Genomic DNA, 15,369 nt, shown 5'->3' with positions numbered 1-15,369 from the left:
AGAAGAGTAAAACTAACCCCAAAATGTTCTTTAACTATATAAATAGCAAAAATGTGAAAAATGAAAGTGTAGGCCCTTTAAAAAATGATAAGGAAGAAATTATAAATGGGGATCAGGAAAAAGCTAATATATTAAACAAATTCTTCTCCACTGTATTCATAGAGGAAATTGAAATGCCAGGTGAAATACAGTGAGATAAGGTAAACTCCCCAGTACAGGTCACCTGTCTAACCCAGGAAGAAGTACAGTGCCGCCTACAAAAAATCAAAATAGACAAATCACCAGGTCCAGATGGCATTCACCCCCGTGTTCTAAAGGAATTAAAGGAGTACTCCGGGATAAAAAAAAACGTATCCCTTATCATAAGGATAGGGGATAAATTTCAGATCGCAGGGGGTCCGACCGCTGGGGCCCCCCGCGATCTCCCGTACGGGGCCCCGACAGTCAGCAGCCAGGGGCTGTGTCCGACCACCGCATGACGCGGCAGCCGACACGCCCCCTCAACACATCTCTATGGGAGAGCCGGAGCGCTGCAATCAGCAGCCTCCGCCTCTGCCATAGAAATTTATTGAGGGGGCGTGTCGGATGCCACATCATGCGGTGGTCGAAATGAGCTATTTCGGCAAAGAGCCGAGAGCCCCGTACAGGAGATCACTGGGGGCCCCAGCGGTCGGACCCCCCGCGAACTGAAACTCATCCCCTATCCTTAGGATAGGGGATAAGTTTTCTTATCCTGGAGTACTCCTTTAAGTATTGTTATAGACAGACCTCTATTTTTAATATCCAGGGACTCCATAGTAACAGGGACTGTTCCCCAGGACTGGCGCGTGGCAAATGTGGTGCCAATATTTAAAAAGGGGACAAAAGGTGACCCCAGGAATTATTGACCTGTTAGTTTAACCTCCATTGTATGTAAATTGTTTGAGGGTTTTCTAAGGGATGCTATTTTGGAGTATCTTGATAAAAATAAATGTATGACCCCATATCAGCATGGCTTTATGAGGGATTGGTCCTGTCAAACTAACCTGATCAGCTTTTATGAGGAGGTGAGCTCCAGACTGGACATGGGGCAATAGCTGGATGTCTTATATATATATGGATTTTTCCAAAGCATTTGATACGGTGCCACATAAAAGATTGGTGCATTAAATGAGAAGGATGGGGCTGGGGGAGAATGTGTGTAAGTGGGTAAGTAACTGGCTCAGTGATAGGAAACAGAGGGTGGTTATTAATGTTACTTATTCTGATTGGGTGACTGTAACTAGTGGGGTACCACAGGGGTCAGTCTTGGGTCCTGTCCTATTTAATATATTTATTAATGACCTTGTAGAGGGGTTGAATAGTAAAGTAGCAATCTTTGCAGATGATACTAAACTCTGTAAAGCGGTAAACACAATAGAGGACAGTGCACATTTACAAACGGATCTGGATAGGTTGGAGGTTTGGGCTGAGAAGTGGCAGATGAGGTTGAACACTGATACATGTAAGGTAATGCACATGGGGAAGAAAAATCTGGGACAGGGTTATATATTAAATGGGAGAACACTTGGGACGACTGATGTGGAAAAGGACTTAGGGGTCTTAGTTAATAGTAAATTTAGCTGTAGTGACCAGTGTCGGGCAGCTGCTGCCAAGGCAAATAAAATCATGGGGTGCATCAATAGGGGCATAGATGCCCACGACAAGGAAATAATTCAGACCACACATAGAATATGTATACAGTACTGGGCACCAGTGTACAAGAACGATATAGTGGAGCTGGAGAGGGTTCAAAGACGGGCAACCAGAATAATACGGGGAATGGGAGGACTACAGTACCCAGATTATCAGAATTGGGATTATTTAGTTTAGAAAAAAGAAGGCTTAGGGGCGACCTAATAACTATGTATAAATATATCAGGAGGCAGTATGGAGATCTCTCTCATGATCTATTTATACCCAGGACTGTATCTATAACAAGGGGGCATCCTCTACGTCTTGAGGAAAGAAGGTTTCTACACCAGCACAGACGAGGGTTCTTTACTGTAAGAGCAGTGAGACTGTGGAATTCTCTCCCAGAGGAGGTGGCCATGGTGAACTCTGTAAAAGAGTTCAAAAGGGGTCTGGATGCATTTTTGGAGAATAATAACATTGCTGGTTATGTATACTAGATATTTAGGGACAGCATGTTGATCCAGGGATCTATTCTGCCATAATTGGAGTCGGGAAGGAATTTTTACCTCTAGTATGAGGGTTTTTTGCCTTCCTCTTAATCAACTCAGTAAGGACTCATTAGGGTTATAGGTTGAACTAGATGGACTCTGGTCTTTTTTCAACCTTATGAACTATTTTACTACGTTACTATTATAACCCTAGGTGCAGATGTTATTAACCCCTTCTTGTTTTGACGCCAGGGTGTGGTTTAGCCTTAACCACCCGAAGGTAATACCGCTGGTCTTGGATTAGGCATGGGGGCAATGAAGACACCGACACCAAGTTATGGACATCGGTAGCTTTACTGAGGGTAGACAGATGACACAGTCTATGCAGTACAGCCATTATCCCAAGGAGGTTACCAGTGACACAGGGGGACCTCGCAGGCTTGCTGGGACTTGCAGTATGTAGAGACACTTTAGTGCAGGCTACGTTGACTATATAGAAGACTTGACTGACTTGACAATTGACATGAAGATGACTTTGAGCTTACTTGAGCTGACTTGTGGCCTCCAATGCTCCAGACACACACACTGAGACAACTACACTGGACCTCAGCAGGAATAGCAATGAGCTAAGAGAAAGTTTGTAGCTCCACCCCTGGTTTTATAGGGGGGATGTGCAAGGCGCCCATAGGTCACTTGGGGGGTCACCTGGTCACTAGTGCTTCCTGGGTAACAATCACATGGTAAAAGCTATTAATGAAAAAGTACATTATATTATACAACTTATGTACATAGGGGATAACACATAAAGGGGGCCCTGGGGACATTGAGAGACTCTGCCTCACAGGGCAGGAGAAGTATGGGGACACACCATCCCGTACTGGGCCACCACAAATCCATATATACAGCCATCATGTACGTATATGTCCATAGCATAGGATATAAAGCCAGTCATAGTATACATAAGATATGCAGCTTACATATGTCCAGATACATAGAAACTAAAGCATAGTATAAAGAACCAAGAGAGCTTATGCTTATATATGGATTATGGGTGTTATATACAATATGCTGAATAGATGTTACCATACTAATTACTGCAGCTATTGTATATTTTCTTCCATGTGCAGCTATACTATATACTGTATGTCATGGTGCATATACAAATATATATATGTGTGTGTGTGTGTGTGTGTGTGTGAAATATCTATACATTTTTTCCCCTTTTGTTTTCTTCTGAGAATGCCACATGTTGAAATGGTACTATATGTTTATATGTACATATACTATTGTTCTCTATTATTATTTTTAATAAACTCGGTGTGTAATAAAACCACATCATAGGCTGCATGTAATACACAAATGTTCTCATATTCCTTATAAAAAATGACTTTCTAAATTAGTTATTCACATAAAATGATTCGTATATATTGAAATAAATAAAAAATACTTTATGGTCAAATCTAAATAAAATATTTCTGATATAAAATATGCCATTATGACAATTTTGTTTTTAACTGGTGCCAGAAAGTTAAACAGATTTGTAAATGACTTCTATTTAAAAATCTTAACCCTTCCAGTACTTATAAGCTTCTGTATGCTCCACAGGAAGTTCTTTTCATTTGAATTTCTTTTCTGTCTGACCACAGTGCTCTCTGCTGACACCTCTGTCCATTTTAGGAACTGTCCAAAGTAGGAGCAAATCCCCATAGCAAACCTCTACTGCTCTGGACAGTTCCTAAAATGGACAGAGGTGCCAGCAGAGAACACTGAGGTCAGACAGAAAGAAAATTAAAAAAGAAAAGAACTTCCGGTGGAGCATAAAGCAGCTGATAAGTACTGTAAGGATTAAGATTTTTTAAAAGAAGTCATTTACAAATCAGTTTAACTTTCTGTCATCAGTTGATGTTAAAAAAAAAAAAAAAAAAAAAAATTCCAGTGGAGTACCCCTTTAACTTTTTTTTTTTTTTGCAGATTCTAAATTGTAATTGTTTTTCTGTTGAATTGACATAATTGCTGGATTGTCAAATATAATATTCAATGTTTTTTTATGGCAGTTATTTAGAGTTCTGTTGCTGTTCTGCAACCTGTAGACAGGGGGCACTAGCACACATACTGTATTCCATTACATGTCATACCTAGTGATGTCCTGTGAGTTAATGCTGAACTGTTTGCATATTCATTGTTCACTATGGATAATAATCTCTTCCTTTTATGCTATCAGGGGCAGTTGCCATCCCTTTGTATATTCCATATTTGGTGACAGGAAAGTGGTTGCTGGGAAGATTTTTATGTAAATTATGGCTGGTAGTTGACTACACATTGTGCACAGCATCAGCATTTAATGTTGCTTTAATAAGTTATGACAGATTCCTCTGCGTCACCATGGCTGTAAGTATCACATATATGAAAGTTAAGTTTTTTGGGTTAAATGTGGTAATTATTTGTTTATTGGTAAAACACTTTTTCTTAAAAGGGTACACGCACATACACACACACACATACACACACATACATACATACATACATACATACACACACACATACATACGCACATACATACACACATACATACACACACACACACATACACACACACACACACACACACATACATACACACATACATACACACACACACACACACACACACACACACACACACACACATACATACACACACACACATACATACACACACACACATACATACACACACACACATACATACACACACACACACATACATACGCACATACATACACATACATACACACACACACATACACACACACACACACACACACACACACACACACACACACATACACACACACACACATACATACGCACATACATACACATACATACACACACACACATACACACACACACACACACACACATACATACACACACACATACACACACACACATACACACACACATACACACACATGGATGCCACTATGAGGGCAAATTAAAAATTCAAAATGCCCCTATGAGGGTACATAAAAAATGTCCTAGCTGAATTCCTCTTGAATACGTGCCCTTTTTTACTCCATGGTACTAGAGCAGAAAAGAAGCAGATTTGGTGCTTATTTCCATGGCGTTAGGCCACGGAAATATTCAGAAATTTACCAAATTCTTCCAGTCTTCCTGGGCTATGTGCTGCACTAATACATCCTGCAGTCTCAGCACCATAAGGGCTTAAGATGATACTGATAGTGCAAGCTGTATGCTAGTGCAATACATAGAACACCCCGACAGCACTGACCACTCCCATATCGCCGGTATGGCTCCTCCCCTACACACACACTCCATTTTCTCTGACTCTTCCACCCCTCAGCAGGCAGCCTTGGCCTGGTGGGGTCACCTGCGGGGCTCTGCATGATGCTGCTGCAGCTCTGGCCAGAGAAGGTGAAGTGCAGGGAGGAGAGGTATGTAGGCAGGGAGACCCCGGGGAGAGGGCATGTGCACAGCTACTATCGGATTCTGGTGGAAAATGAAACATGTTCAATCTGCCACCTAAATCCATTTCCATTTTGAAAGTTTAGACATGTGAGCTAAGCAGCCGGCACCTGCTTAAAGGGGTTCTCCGCCCCTAGACATCTTATCTCCTATCCAAAGGATGGTGGATAAGATGTCTGATCTTGGGGGTCCCGCTGCTGGGGACCCCCGCAATCTCGGCTGCAGCACCCCAGACATCCGGTGCGTGCCTGTGGGACAGAGGCTTGTGACGTCAAGGTCATGCCCCGTTCAAGACGTCCCGGCCACGCCCCCTCAATGCAAGTCTATGGGAGGGGGCGTCACACCCCCTCCCATAGACTTGCATTGAGGGGGCTTGACCATGACGTCACGAGCGTAGCGTGGCCGTGATGTCACGAACCTCCGGGACTGCACCCGATGCTCTAAAAAAAATGCCGGGTGCAGCAGGGAGATCGCGGGGGTCCCCAACGGCGGGACGCCCACGATAAGGCATCTTATCCCTTATCCTTTGGATAGGGGATAAGATGTCTAGGAGTGTAGTACCCCTTTAAGACTAGGTTTCCACACATGTTTTTTTCTGGTGTTTTTTTTTTGGGAAACCTGCCACTGCAGTTTTTGAGCTAAAGCCAGAATGGAATTCAAAAGCAATGGGAAATATAACGGAAGGACTTATACTTCTCCTTCCTGCTGGATCCACTTCTGACTTTGACTAAAAAACTGCAGTGGCAGATATTTAAAAAAAACGCCAGAAAAAAACCTGTCGGAAAACCTAGTCTAATGGATACGTCATGAAAAGCTACTGAAAGTTGATGATGTATCTGTTTAATGGATCCCTGTGACAGTTGCTATACGTTGACACGTTGACATACGACAGCAGCTATCCATTTAACATTTGGATGGAATAATGTATTCTACTATGCTATTCCATACTTCATTTTTCACAATATACGGATTTATATCAGGCAGACAGAGACTGAAAAAACATTATTTCATTTTTTTTTGTCTGCAATTTAGAGGGCATAGACATTTTTAGGATGTAAAGTGGTCCCTCAAGTTACAATATTAATTGGTTCTGGGACGACCATTGTATGTTGAAACCATTGTATGTTGAGACCATAACTCTATGGAAACCTGGTAATTGGTTCTGAAGCCACCAAAATGTCATCCAAAAATAGGAAAAAGTGAGGATTAAAGAAAAATAAGTAGATAACTAATATAGATAAAGCAAATCCTTACACATAAAATTGAGAAAGATCAGCTGGAAGCTGTAAATCACTGTCTATGTCAGTGTTTCCCAAAGAGGGTGCCTCCAGCTGTTGCAAAACTAAAACTCCCAGCATGCCCGGACAGCCTTCGGCTGTCCGGGCATGCTGGGAGTTGTAGTTTTGCAACAGCTGGAGACACCCTCTTTGGGAAACACTGGTCTATATAGAGGACAGGAGCTTCTTCAGGGTCCTGTACAGAACACGCAATGTCCTAAAAAAAAAAAAGTAAAATGGAGCCGCCCTCACCTGATGCCCAAAGGAGAAGCTAACTGTGGCACAGGTAAATAGTACAGAACATGTAATACTTCCCTGTACTGTAGGGAGGCGCTACCAGACACCAGTCAGTGCATGCACTTTAGGACTACAGGGGTTTTACCAGTGAAATGTCCATTCTGATTGGTCGGTTCTTCCAGCCATTGACATGTTTTGCAGATTCCATAGCATTGTATGTTGAGTCTGGTTTCAAATTACAATGGTCCAGAAAAGACCATTGTATGTTGAAACTATTGTATGTTGAGGCCATTGTAAGTTGAGGGATCACTGTACTTTGGAAGCTCATCTGATGTATCCACTAAATGGACATCATACCATGTGATGTGAACATACTCTAACACTTGTTTCCTTGAGGTTGCTATATCTATGTGTTACTATAGGACTTAACAATGCTGCTTTAACCCCTTAAGGACTCAGACCATTTTGGCCTTAAGGACTCAGACAATTTAATTTTTACGTTTTCATTTTTTCCTCCTCGCCTTCTAATAATCATAACTCTTTTATATTTTCATCCACAGACTAGTATGAGGGCTTGTTTTTTGCGCGACCAGTTGTCCTTTGTAATGACATCACTCATTATATCATAAAATGTATGGCGCAACCAAAAAACACTATTTTTGTGGGGAAATTAAAACGAAAAACGCAATTTTGCTAATTTTGGAAGGTTTTGTTTTCACGCCGTACAATTTATGGTAAAAATGACATGTGATCTTTATTCTGAGGGTCAATACAATTAAAATGATACCCATTATTACATACTTTTATATTATTGTTGCGCTTAAAAAAAATCACAAACTTTTTAACCAAATTAGTACGTTTATAATCCCTTTATTTTGATGACCTCTAACTTTTTTATTTTTCCGTATAAGTGGCGGTATGGGGGCTCATTTTTTGCGCCATGATCTGTACTTTTTTTTGATACCACATTTGCATATAAAAAACTTTTAATATATTTTTTATAATTTTTTTTTTAATAAAATGTATTAAAAAAGTAGGAATTTTGGACTTTTTTTATTTTTTTTCGCTCACGCCATTCACCGTACGGGATCATTAACATTTTATTTTAATAGTTCGGACATTTACGCACGTGGCGATACCAAATATGTCTATAAAAAATGTTTTTTTACGCTTTTTGGGGGTAAAATAGGAAAAAACGGACGTTTTACTTTTTTATTGGGGGAGGGGATTTTTCACTTTTTTTTTACTTTTACTTTTAAATTTTTTTACATTTTTTTTTTACACTTGAATAGTCCCCATAGGGGACTATTCATAGCAATACCATGATTGCTTATACTGATCTGTTCTATGTATAGGACATAGAACAGATCAGTATTATCGGTCATCTCCTGCTCTGGTCTGCTCGATCTCAGACCAGAGCAGGAGACGCCGGGAGCCGCACGGAGGAAGGTGAGGGGACCTCCGTGCGGCGTTATGAATGATCGGATCCCCGCAGCAGCGCTGCGGGCGATCCGATCGTTCATTTAAATCGCGAACTGCCGCAGATGCCGGGATCTGTATTGATCCCGGCACCTGAGGGGTTAATGGCGGACGCCCGCGAGATCGCGGGCGTCGGCCATTGCCGGCGGGTCCCTGGCTCCGATGCCCGCGGTTATGCTTAGGACGTAAATGTACCACCTCACCAGGACGTACATTTACGTCCTGCGTCCTTAAGGTGTTAAAGGGGTATTCCAGGCAAAAACTTTTTTTTATATATCAACTGGCTCCGGAAAGTTAAACAGATTTGTAAATTACTTATATTAAAAAATCTTAATCCTTTCAATAGTTATTAGCTTCTGAAGTTGAGTTGCTGTTTTCTGTCTAACTGCTTTCTGATGACTCATGTCCCAGGAGCTGTGCAGCTCCTATGGGGATATTTTACCATCATGCACAGCTCCCGGGACGTGACATCATCATTGAGCAGTTGGACAGAAAACTTCAGAAGCTAATAACTATTGGAAGGATTAAGATTTTTTAATAGAAGTAATTTACAAATCTGTTTAACTTTCCGGAGCCAGTTGATATATATAAAAAAGTTTTTGCCTGGAATACCCCTTTAAGATTAAAAACAAAGCCAAATATGTAGGAAAGATTTTACAGAAGACATGAAAGCTCAGAGATCACTAGGAAATTAATTTAGATTGAGGAACAGGTTGATGTCTAAGGATCTGTATATCTAACAACTTGAGCATAAAGAGGATCTGTCACCATACCATTAGGCCCTGCTTAAAGGGGTACTCCAGTGGAAAACATTTTTATTAAAAAAAATTTTTGTCAGATCAACTGGTGCCAGAAAAATAAACAGATTTGTAATCCTTCCAGTACTTAGCTGCTGTATGCTCCACAAAAAGTTGAGTAGTTCTTTTCAGTCTGACCACAGTGCTCTCAGCTGACACCTCTCTCCATGTCAGGAACTGTCCGGAGCAGGAGAGGTATGCTATGGGGATTTGCTTCTACAGACATGGACAGAAGTGTCAGCAGAGAGCACTGTGGTCAGACTGAAAAAAACTACTCAACTTCCTATAGAGCATAGAGCAGCTGATAAGTACTGGAAGGATTAAAGGGGTTATCCAGGAAAAAACTTTTTTTTTAATGTATATATATATATATATATATATATATATATATATATATATATATATCAACTGGCTCCAGAAAGTTAAACAGATATGCAAATTAAATTCGGGTAGAATACAGACATAGCGCACATCTACAATCTTGTATAATGATCTGATTGCTTCTCAGCATAATATCAAAAACTAACAAGTTGTTAGTATACATTTTTGATCAAAAAGTACAAGCCCACTCGCCATGTCAAGGCCACCTATTCAGAGTGGGTCCCTAACATCCCTAGCATAAAATGGCGCAGCACCGGGCGGCGACCACCACCGCCTCGACACCAGTGCCCACGGGGGGGGGGGGGGGGGGGGAGCGACCCACTGGCAGAGCGGCCCCAATGCCACTCAAACCAGTCATGGGCCGCACCCGCCCGCAGACACAGCGCCATGGCAGCAACGGACGCCGCCCCGCACCACACCCACCAGTGTGAACAAGGTGTAATGGCTCACTTACCATGCTCTCCCAGTCAGACTGGGAGGCTGCTAGGAGTGAAATGGCCCTAGTGTGGCTAATTACCACCTATATAGGGTTGGGCTGAGGGGGTGGGGAAGAGTGCAGCACATGTTCAAAAAAAAAAAAAAAAGGAAGGATAGAAATCAGTGTGAATTAGGGTAGAATACAGACATGGCGCACATCTACAATCTTGTATAATGATCTGATTGCTTCTCAGCACAATATCAAAAACTAACAGGTTGTTAGTATACATTTTTGATCAAAAAGTACAAGCCCACTCGCCACGTCAAGGCCACCTATTCAGAGTGGGTCCCTAACATCCCTAGCATAAAATGGCGTAGCACCAGGCGGCGACCACAGCCGCCGCGACACCAGTGCCCACGGGGGGGAGCGACCCACTGGCAGAGCGGCCCCAATGCCACTCAAACCAGTCATGGGCCGCACCCGCCCGCAGACACAGCGCCATGGCAGCAACGGACGCCGCCCGCACCACACCCACCAGTGTGAACAAGGTGTAATGGCTCACTTACCATGCTCTCCCAGTCAGACTGGGAGGCAGCTAGGAGTGAAATGGCCCTAGTGTGGCTAATTACCACCTATATAGGGTTGGGCTGAGGGGGTGGGGAAGAGTGCAGCACATGTTCAAAAAAAAAAAAAAGGAAGGATAGAAATCAGTGTGAATTCGACCCCCTCAGCCCAAACCTATATAGGTGGTAATTAGCCACACTAGGGCCTTTTCACTCCTAGCAGCCTCCCAGTCTGACTGGGAGAGCATGGTAAGTGAGCCTTTACACCTTGTTCACACCGGTGTGGTGCGGGGCGGCGTCCGTTGCTGCCGTGGCGCTGTGTCTGCGGTCCATAGACTGGTTTGAGAGGCATTGGGGCCGCTCTGCCAGTGGATCGCTCCCCCCCGTGGGCATCTGTGTCGCGGCGGTGGTGGTCGCCGCCTGGTGCTACGCCATTTTATGCTAGGGACGTTAGGGACCCACTCTGAATAGGTGGCCTTGACATGGCGAGTGGGCTTGTACTTTTTGATCAAAAATGTATACTAACAACCTGTTAGTTTTTGATATTGTGCTGAGAAGCAACCAGATCATTATACAAGATTGTAGATGTGCGCTATGTCTGTATTCTACTCGAATTCATATTGTGATTTCTATCCTTTCTTTTTTTTTTTTTTTTTTTGAACATGTGCTGCACTCTTCCCCACCCCCTCAGCCCAATCCTATATAGGTGGTAATTAGCCACACTAGGGCCATTTCACTCCTAGCTGCCTCCCAGTCTGACTGGGAGAGCAAGGTAAGTGAGCCATTACACCTTGTTCACACTGGTGTGGTGCGGGGCGGCGTCTGTTGCTGCCGTGGCGCTGTGTCTGCGGGCGGGTGCGGCCTATAGACTGGTTTGAGAGGCATTGGGGCCGCTCTGCCAGTGGGTTGCTCCCCCCCCCCCCGTGGGCATCTGTGTCGCGGCGGTGGTGGTCGCCGCCCGGTGCTACGCCATTTTATGCTAGGGACGTTAGGGACCCACTCTGAATAGGTGGCCTTGACGTGGCGAGTGGGCTTGTACTTTTTGATCAAAAATGTATACTAACAACCTGTTAGTTTTTGATATTGTGCTGAGAACCAACCAGATCATTATACAAGATTGTAGATGTGCGCTATGTCTGTATTCTACTCGAATTCAGATTTGCAAATTATTTCTATTAAAAAATCTTAATCCTTTCAGTACTTATGAGCTTCTGAAGTTAAGGTTGTTCTTTTCTGTCTAAGTCCTCTCTGATGACAACGGTCTCTGGAAACGCCCAGTTTAGGAGCAAATACCCATAGCAAACCTCTTCTAAACTGGGCGTTTCCCGAGACAGGTGTCATCAGAGAGCACTTGGACAGAAAAGAACAACCTTAACTTCAGAAGCTCATAAGTACTGAAAGGATTAAGATTTTTTAATAGAAGTAATTTACAAATCTTGAAGCAAAGAGGAGTGGAAAGGGTTAAATACAGACCAGGTATTGATCTTGACCGCCTCCTGTTGCAGCGAGAAACATATTGGATTATTCATACCGCAGCAACAGGTCCTCTAAGCTTGAATGACAAAGTGGATTATGCCCCTTGTTTTTAAATCACACTTCTTTTTCTTTTGATTGTTTTTATAATAAGCTGTTTTCTTATGACAGAAGGTATAAGGAAGGCGTAATCGATGCTTGTCTTTAAGCTAACGCCTTCACACCAGACGTCACTACAGTTGGGAGGTACTAAGAAATTAGACCTGCGAACCCACCTGTATAAGAACCAGCCCACTATTCCTAGTTGTTCAGGCCAGAAGAAGCTCGAGTACCGAGCGAAACAGAGTCTGTCGCCAGACAGTGAATACCCCCCACTGCGATCCCTCTCTCCCACCTTTTGTATTTACTTTTTATATGTGAGTATGAAATAAAGAAATTACCCTGGAAAAGAAGTCTTTGGTGAGTCTGCCGACTTTCTCTACCATTCCTCTTTGCTTCAAGATTTGTGATTCACCACTTACAGTCAGAGCACCACCAACACTTCGGGGAACACTCCTACACGTCCCATAGTCCAGTAACGTGAGAATATCAGCAGCAGTGCCGGACATTACACTCTTTTTTTGAATAATTTACAAATCTGTTTAACTTTCTGCAGCCAGTTGATATATAAAAAAAAAATGTTTTTTTCTGGAATACCTCTTTAAGATTTTTTAATAGAAGTAATTTACAAATCTGTTTTACTCTCGCGCCCATTTAAAGATATCACAGTATAGACACAGGTTCAGGACACTAGGGGAACTTGCAGTCTTTATTATTAGCTAAGTCTAGATTCTTTCTTTTAATACTATATTATATTAAAAACAGTAAAAACTGGATCCACTATATCACAGACAGTGCCCCTGTTCCCCAAACCACCAGCTAGTCTCAGCGGATTAGGCACTATAGCAGGGGTCTCCAACCTGCGGACCTCCAGATGTTGCAAAACTACAATCCCCAGCATGCCCAGACAGCCGTTGGCTGTCCGGGCATGCTGGGAGTTGTAGTTTTGCAACATCTGGAGGTCCGCAGGTTGGAGACCACTGCACTATAGAGTAAAACTACAGGTCAAGAAACCCGAATTTGAAAGATTTTTTCTAAAGCTAAAAAAAAGTCTGAATGATTTGTTCCTCTGTGTCAGGTATTATATCGTTCCTTACAGAAGAGGCACAGCCAGACTGTTCTCAGGATTCTCACTGTCTGGATACTATCATTCCTCCTATACAGCCCGGCCATCCTTTTATGGGAAAGCTTTGTTGGTTACCCTGACATTTCTGATGATCTCTGCATTGCCGGATTTCATTATACATGGTACTTTCTTCTGGTTGCGTCATCCATTGGTTTCGCCCTTCCATTCATCAGTATTTCATTCTTTAATCTGAGCATCTATTGGAACATCACTAAACGCAGCAGAAAGAGAAGATTGGCTTCTGTAGGGGGAACAGTGAACACGATCAGTTCATATATCATTGCATCTGATGTCATTCTAAATACTGGACAGTCAGAGGGACAACAGGACTCTAAGCCCCCAATAAAGAGAAGGGTTAATTTCCCATTTCATATCAAGCGACGACAACTGGAAAGTCAAACCTGTTCATCTAGTAAAGAGAATGGAGGTGTATATAGTGCGGATTTACATATCATAAAACTCTCTAGGGACAAGAAGGTGGCTAAATCTCTGGCAATTTTAGTCTGTATTTTTGGCATCTGTTGGGCCCCCTATACATTTCTGATGAGTATCCGTGCAGCCTGTCATGGCTATTGCATTGATTCCTATTGGTATGAAATCACCTTTTGGCTTCTTTGGATTAATTCAGCAATTAACCCTATCCTTTATCCACTGTGCCACAAACAATTCAGGAGCGCTTTTCTTAAAGTCTTTATACACATGTGTTTGTGGAAAAGTGTACAGTAATGCTGTATATACACAGCAGGGCCATAACTACAGAGACCGTACAGCTACCTCACCCTGTGGCGCCTCTGTGTGGCATGAGGGGATAGCCAATTTTTCTAAAGGACAGCGCCTTTGCAATTCAGCACCTGAAGGATCATGCTACAATCTCTTAAGGACCAGGCCAATTTTCACTGTAGGACCAGAGCGTTTTTTTGCACATCTGACCACTGTCACTTTAAGAATTAATATCTCTAAAACGCTTTTACTGAATATTCTGATTCTGAGATTATTTTTTTGTGACATATTCTACTTTATTTTGATGGTAAATTTTCGTCGTTACTTTCGTCGTGAAAAATCCCCAAATTTCATGAAAATTTTGAAAATTTTCTATTTTTCTAACTTTGAAGCTCTCTGCTTGTAAGGAAAATGGATATTCCAAATACATTTTATTTTTATTCAAAAATACAATATGTCCACTTTATGTTGGCATCATAAAATGGACATATTTTTACTTTTTGAAAAAATTAGAGGGCTTCAAAGTAGAGCAGCAATTTTCAAAAATGTCATGAAAATTGCAAAATCTGAAGGGACAGATGTTACAGAACTACAACTCCCAGCATGCCTGGGCAGTCTAGGCATGCTGAGAGTTGTAGTTTGGCAACATCTGGAGGGCTACAGTTTGGGCACCACTGTAACAGTGGTCTCCAAACTGTGACCCTCCAGATGTTGCAAAACTACAACTCCCAGCATGCCCAGACAGCCTTTTGCTGTCTGGGCATGCTGGGAGTTGCAGTTTGGCCTTCCTCCCCCCCCCCCCCCCCCCCCCCCGCTGTTCCCAGGCATCTTCTCCTGCAGGTACCGATCTCCATCTTCTCCCCATGTTCCCCGCGACATCCAGGGGTGGGCAGAACTGGGGGGTTCCATGGCAACCCACTGTCCTGTTCTGCCATTAGTCAGACTCAGTTCTGACCAATGGCAGGGGATAGGAGGAGAATGCAGTACTGCGACCTCACTCCTACCCTGCAAGATGATCTGGGCTGTCACTGACAGGTCAGATTATCACTATTTTCCGGGTGATCGGGTCACCAAAGACCCGATCAGCCCGGAATAGCAGAAAATCGTATGTCTGAATTGACATGCAATTTTCTGCGATCGCCGATATGGGGGGGGGGGGGGGGTCTCAGGACCCCCCTCGGCGTTTGCCT

The 15,369-nt window shown here is 42.8% G+C and overlaps 1 protein-coding gene across 1 annotated transcript in view; it reads left to right on the top strand.

Annotated features, from left to right (window-relative positions):
* LOC130272682 (histamine H3 receptor-like) overlaps positions 1-15,369 on the top strand; it is a 71,886-nt gene that overhangs the window by 3,103 nt on the left and 53,414 nt on the right. Inside the window, exon 2 of the mRNA XM_056518521.1 lies at positions 4,363-4,529. Coding sequence (XP_056374496.1) covers positions 4,363-4,529 — 167 coding nt within the window. The remainder of the gene's footprint in view (positions 1-4,362; positions 4,530-15,369) is intronic.

The sequence above is a fragment of the Hyla sarda genome, chromosome 5 (assembly GCF_029499605.1).
Source record: "Hyla sarda isolate aHylSar1 chromosome 5, aHylSar1.hap1, whole genome shotgun sequence".
NCBI lineage: Eukaryota > Metazoa > Chordata > Amphibia > Anura > Hylidae > Hyla > Hyla sarda.
The sequence above is the reverse complement of the archived record's forward strand: the minus strand, read 5'-3'. Positions and strand labels throughout refer to the sequence as shown.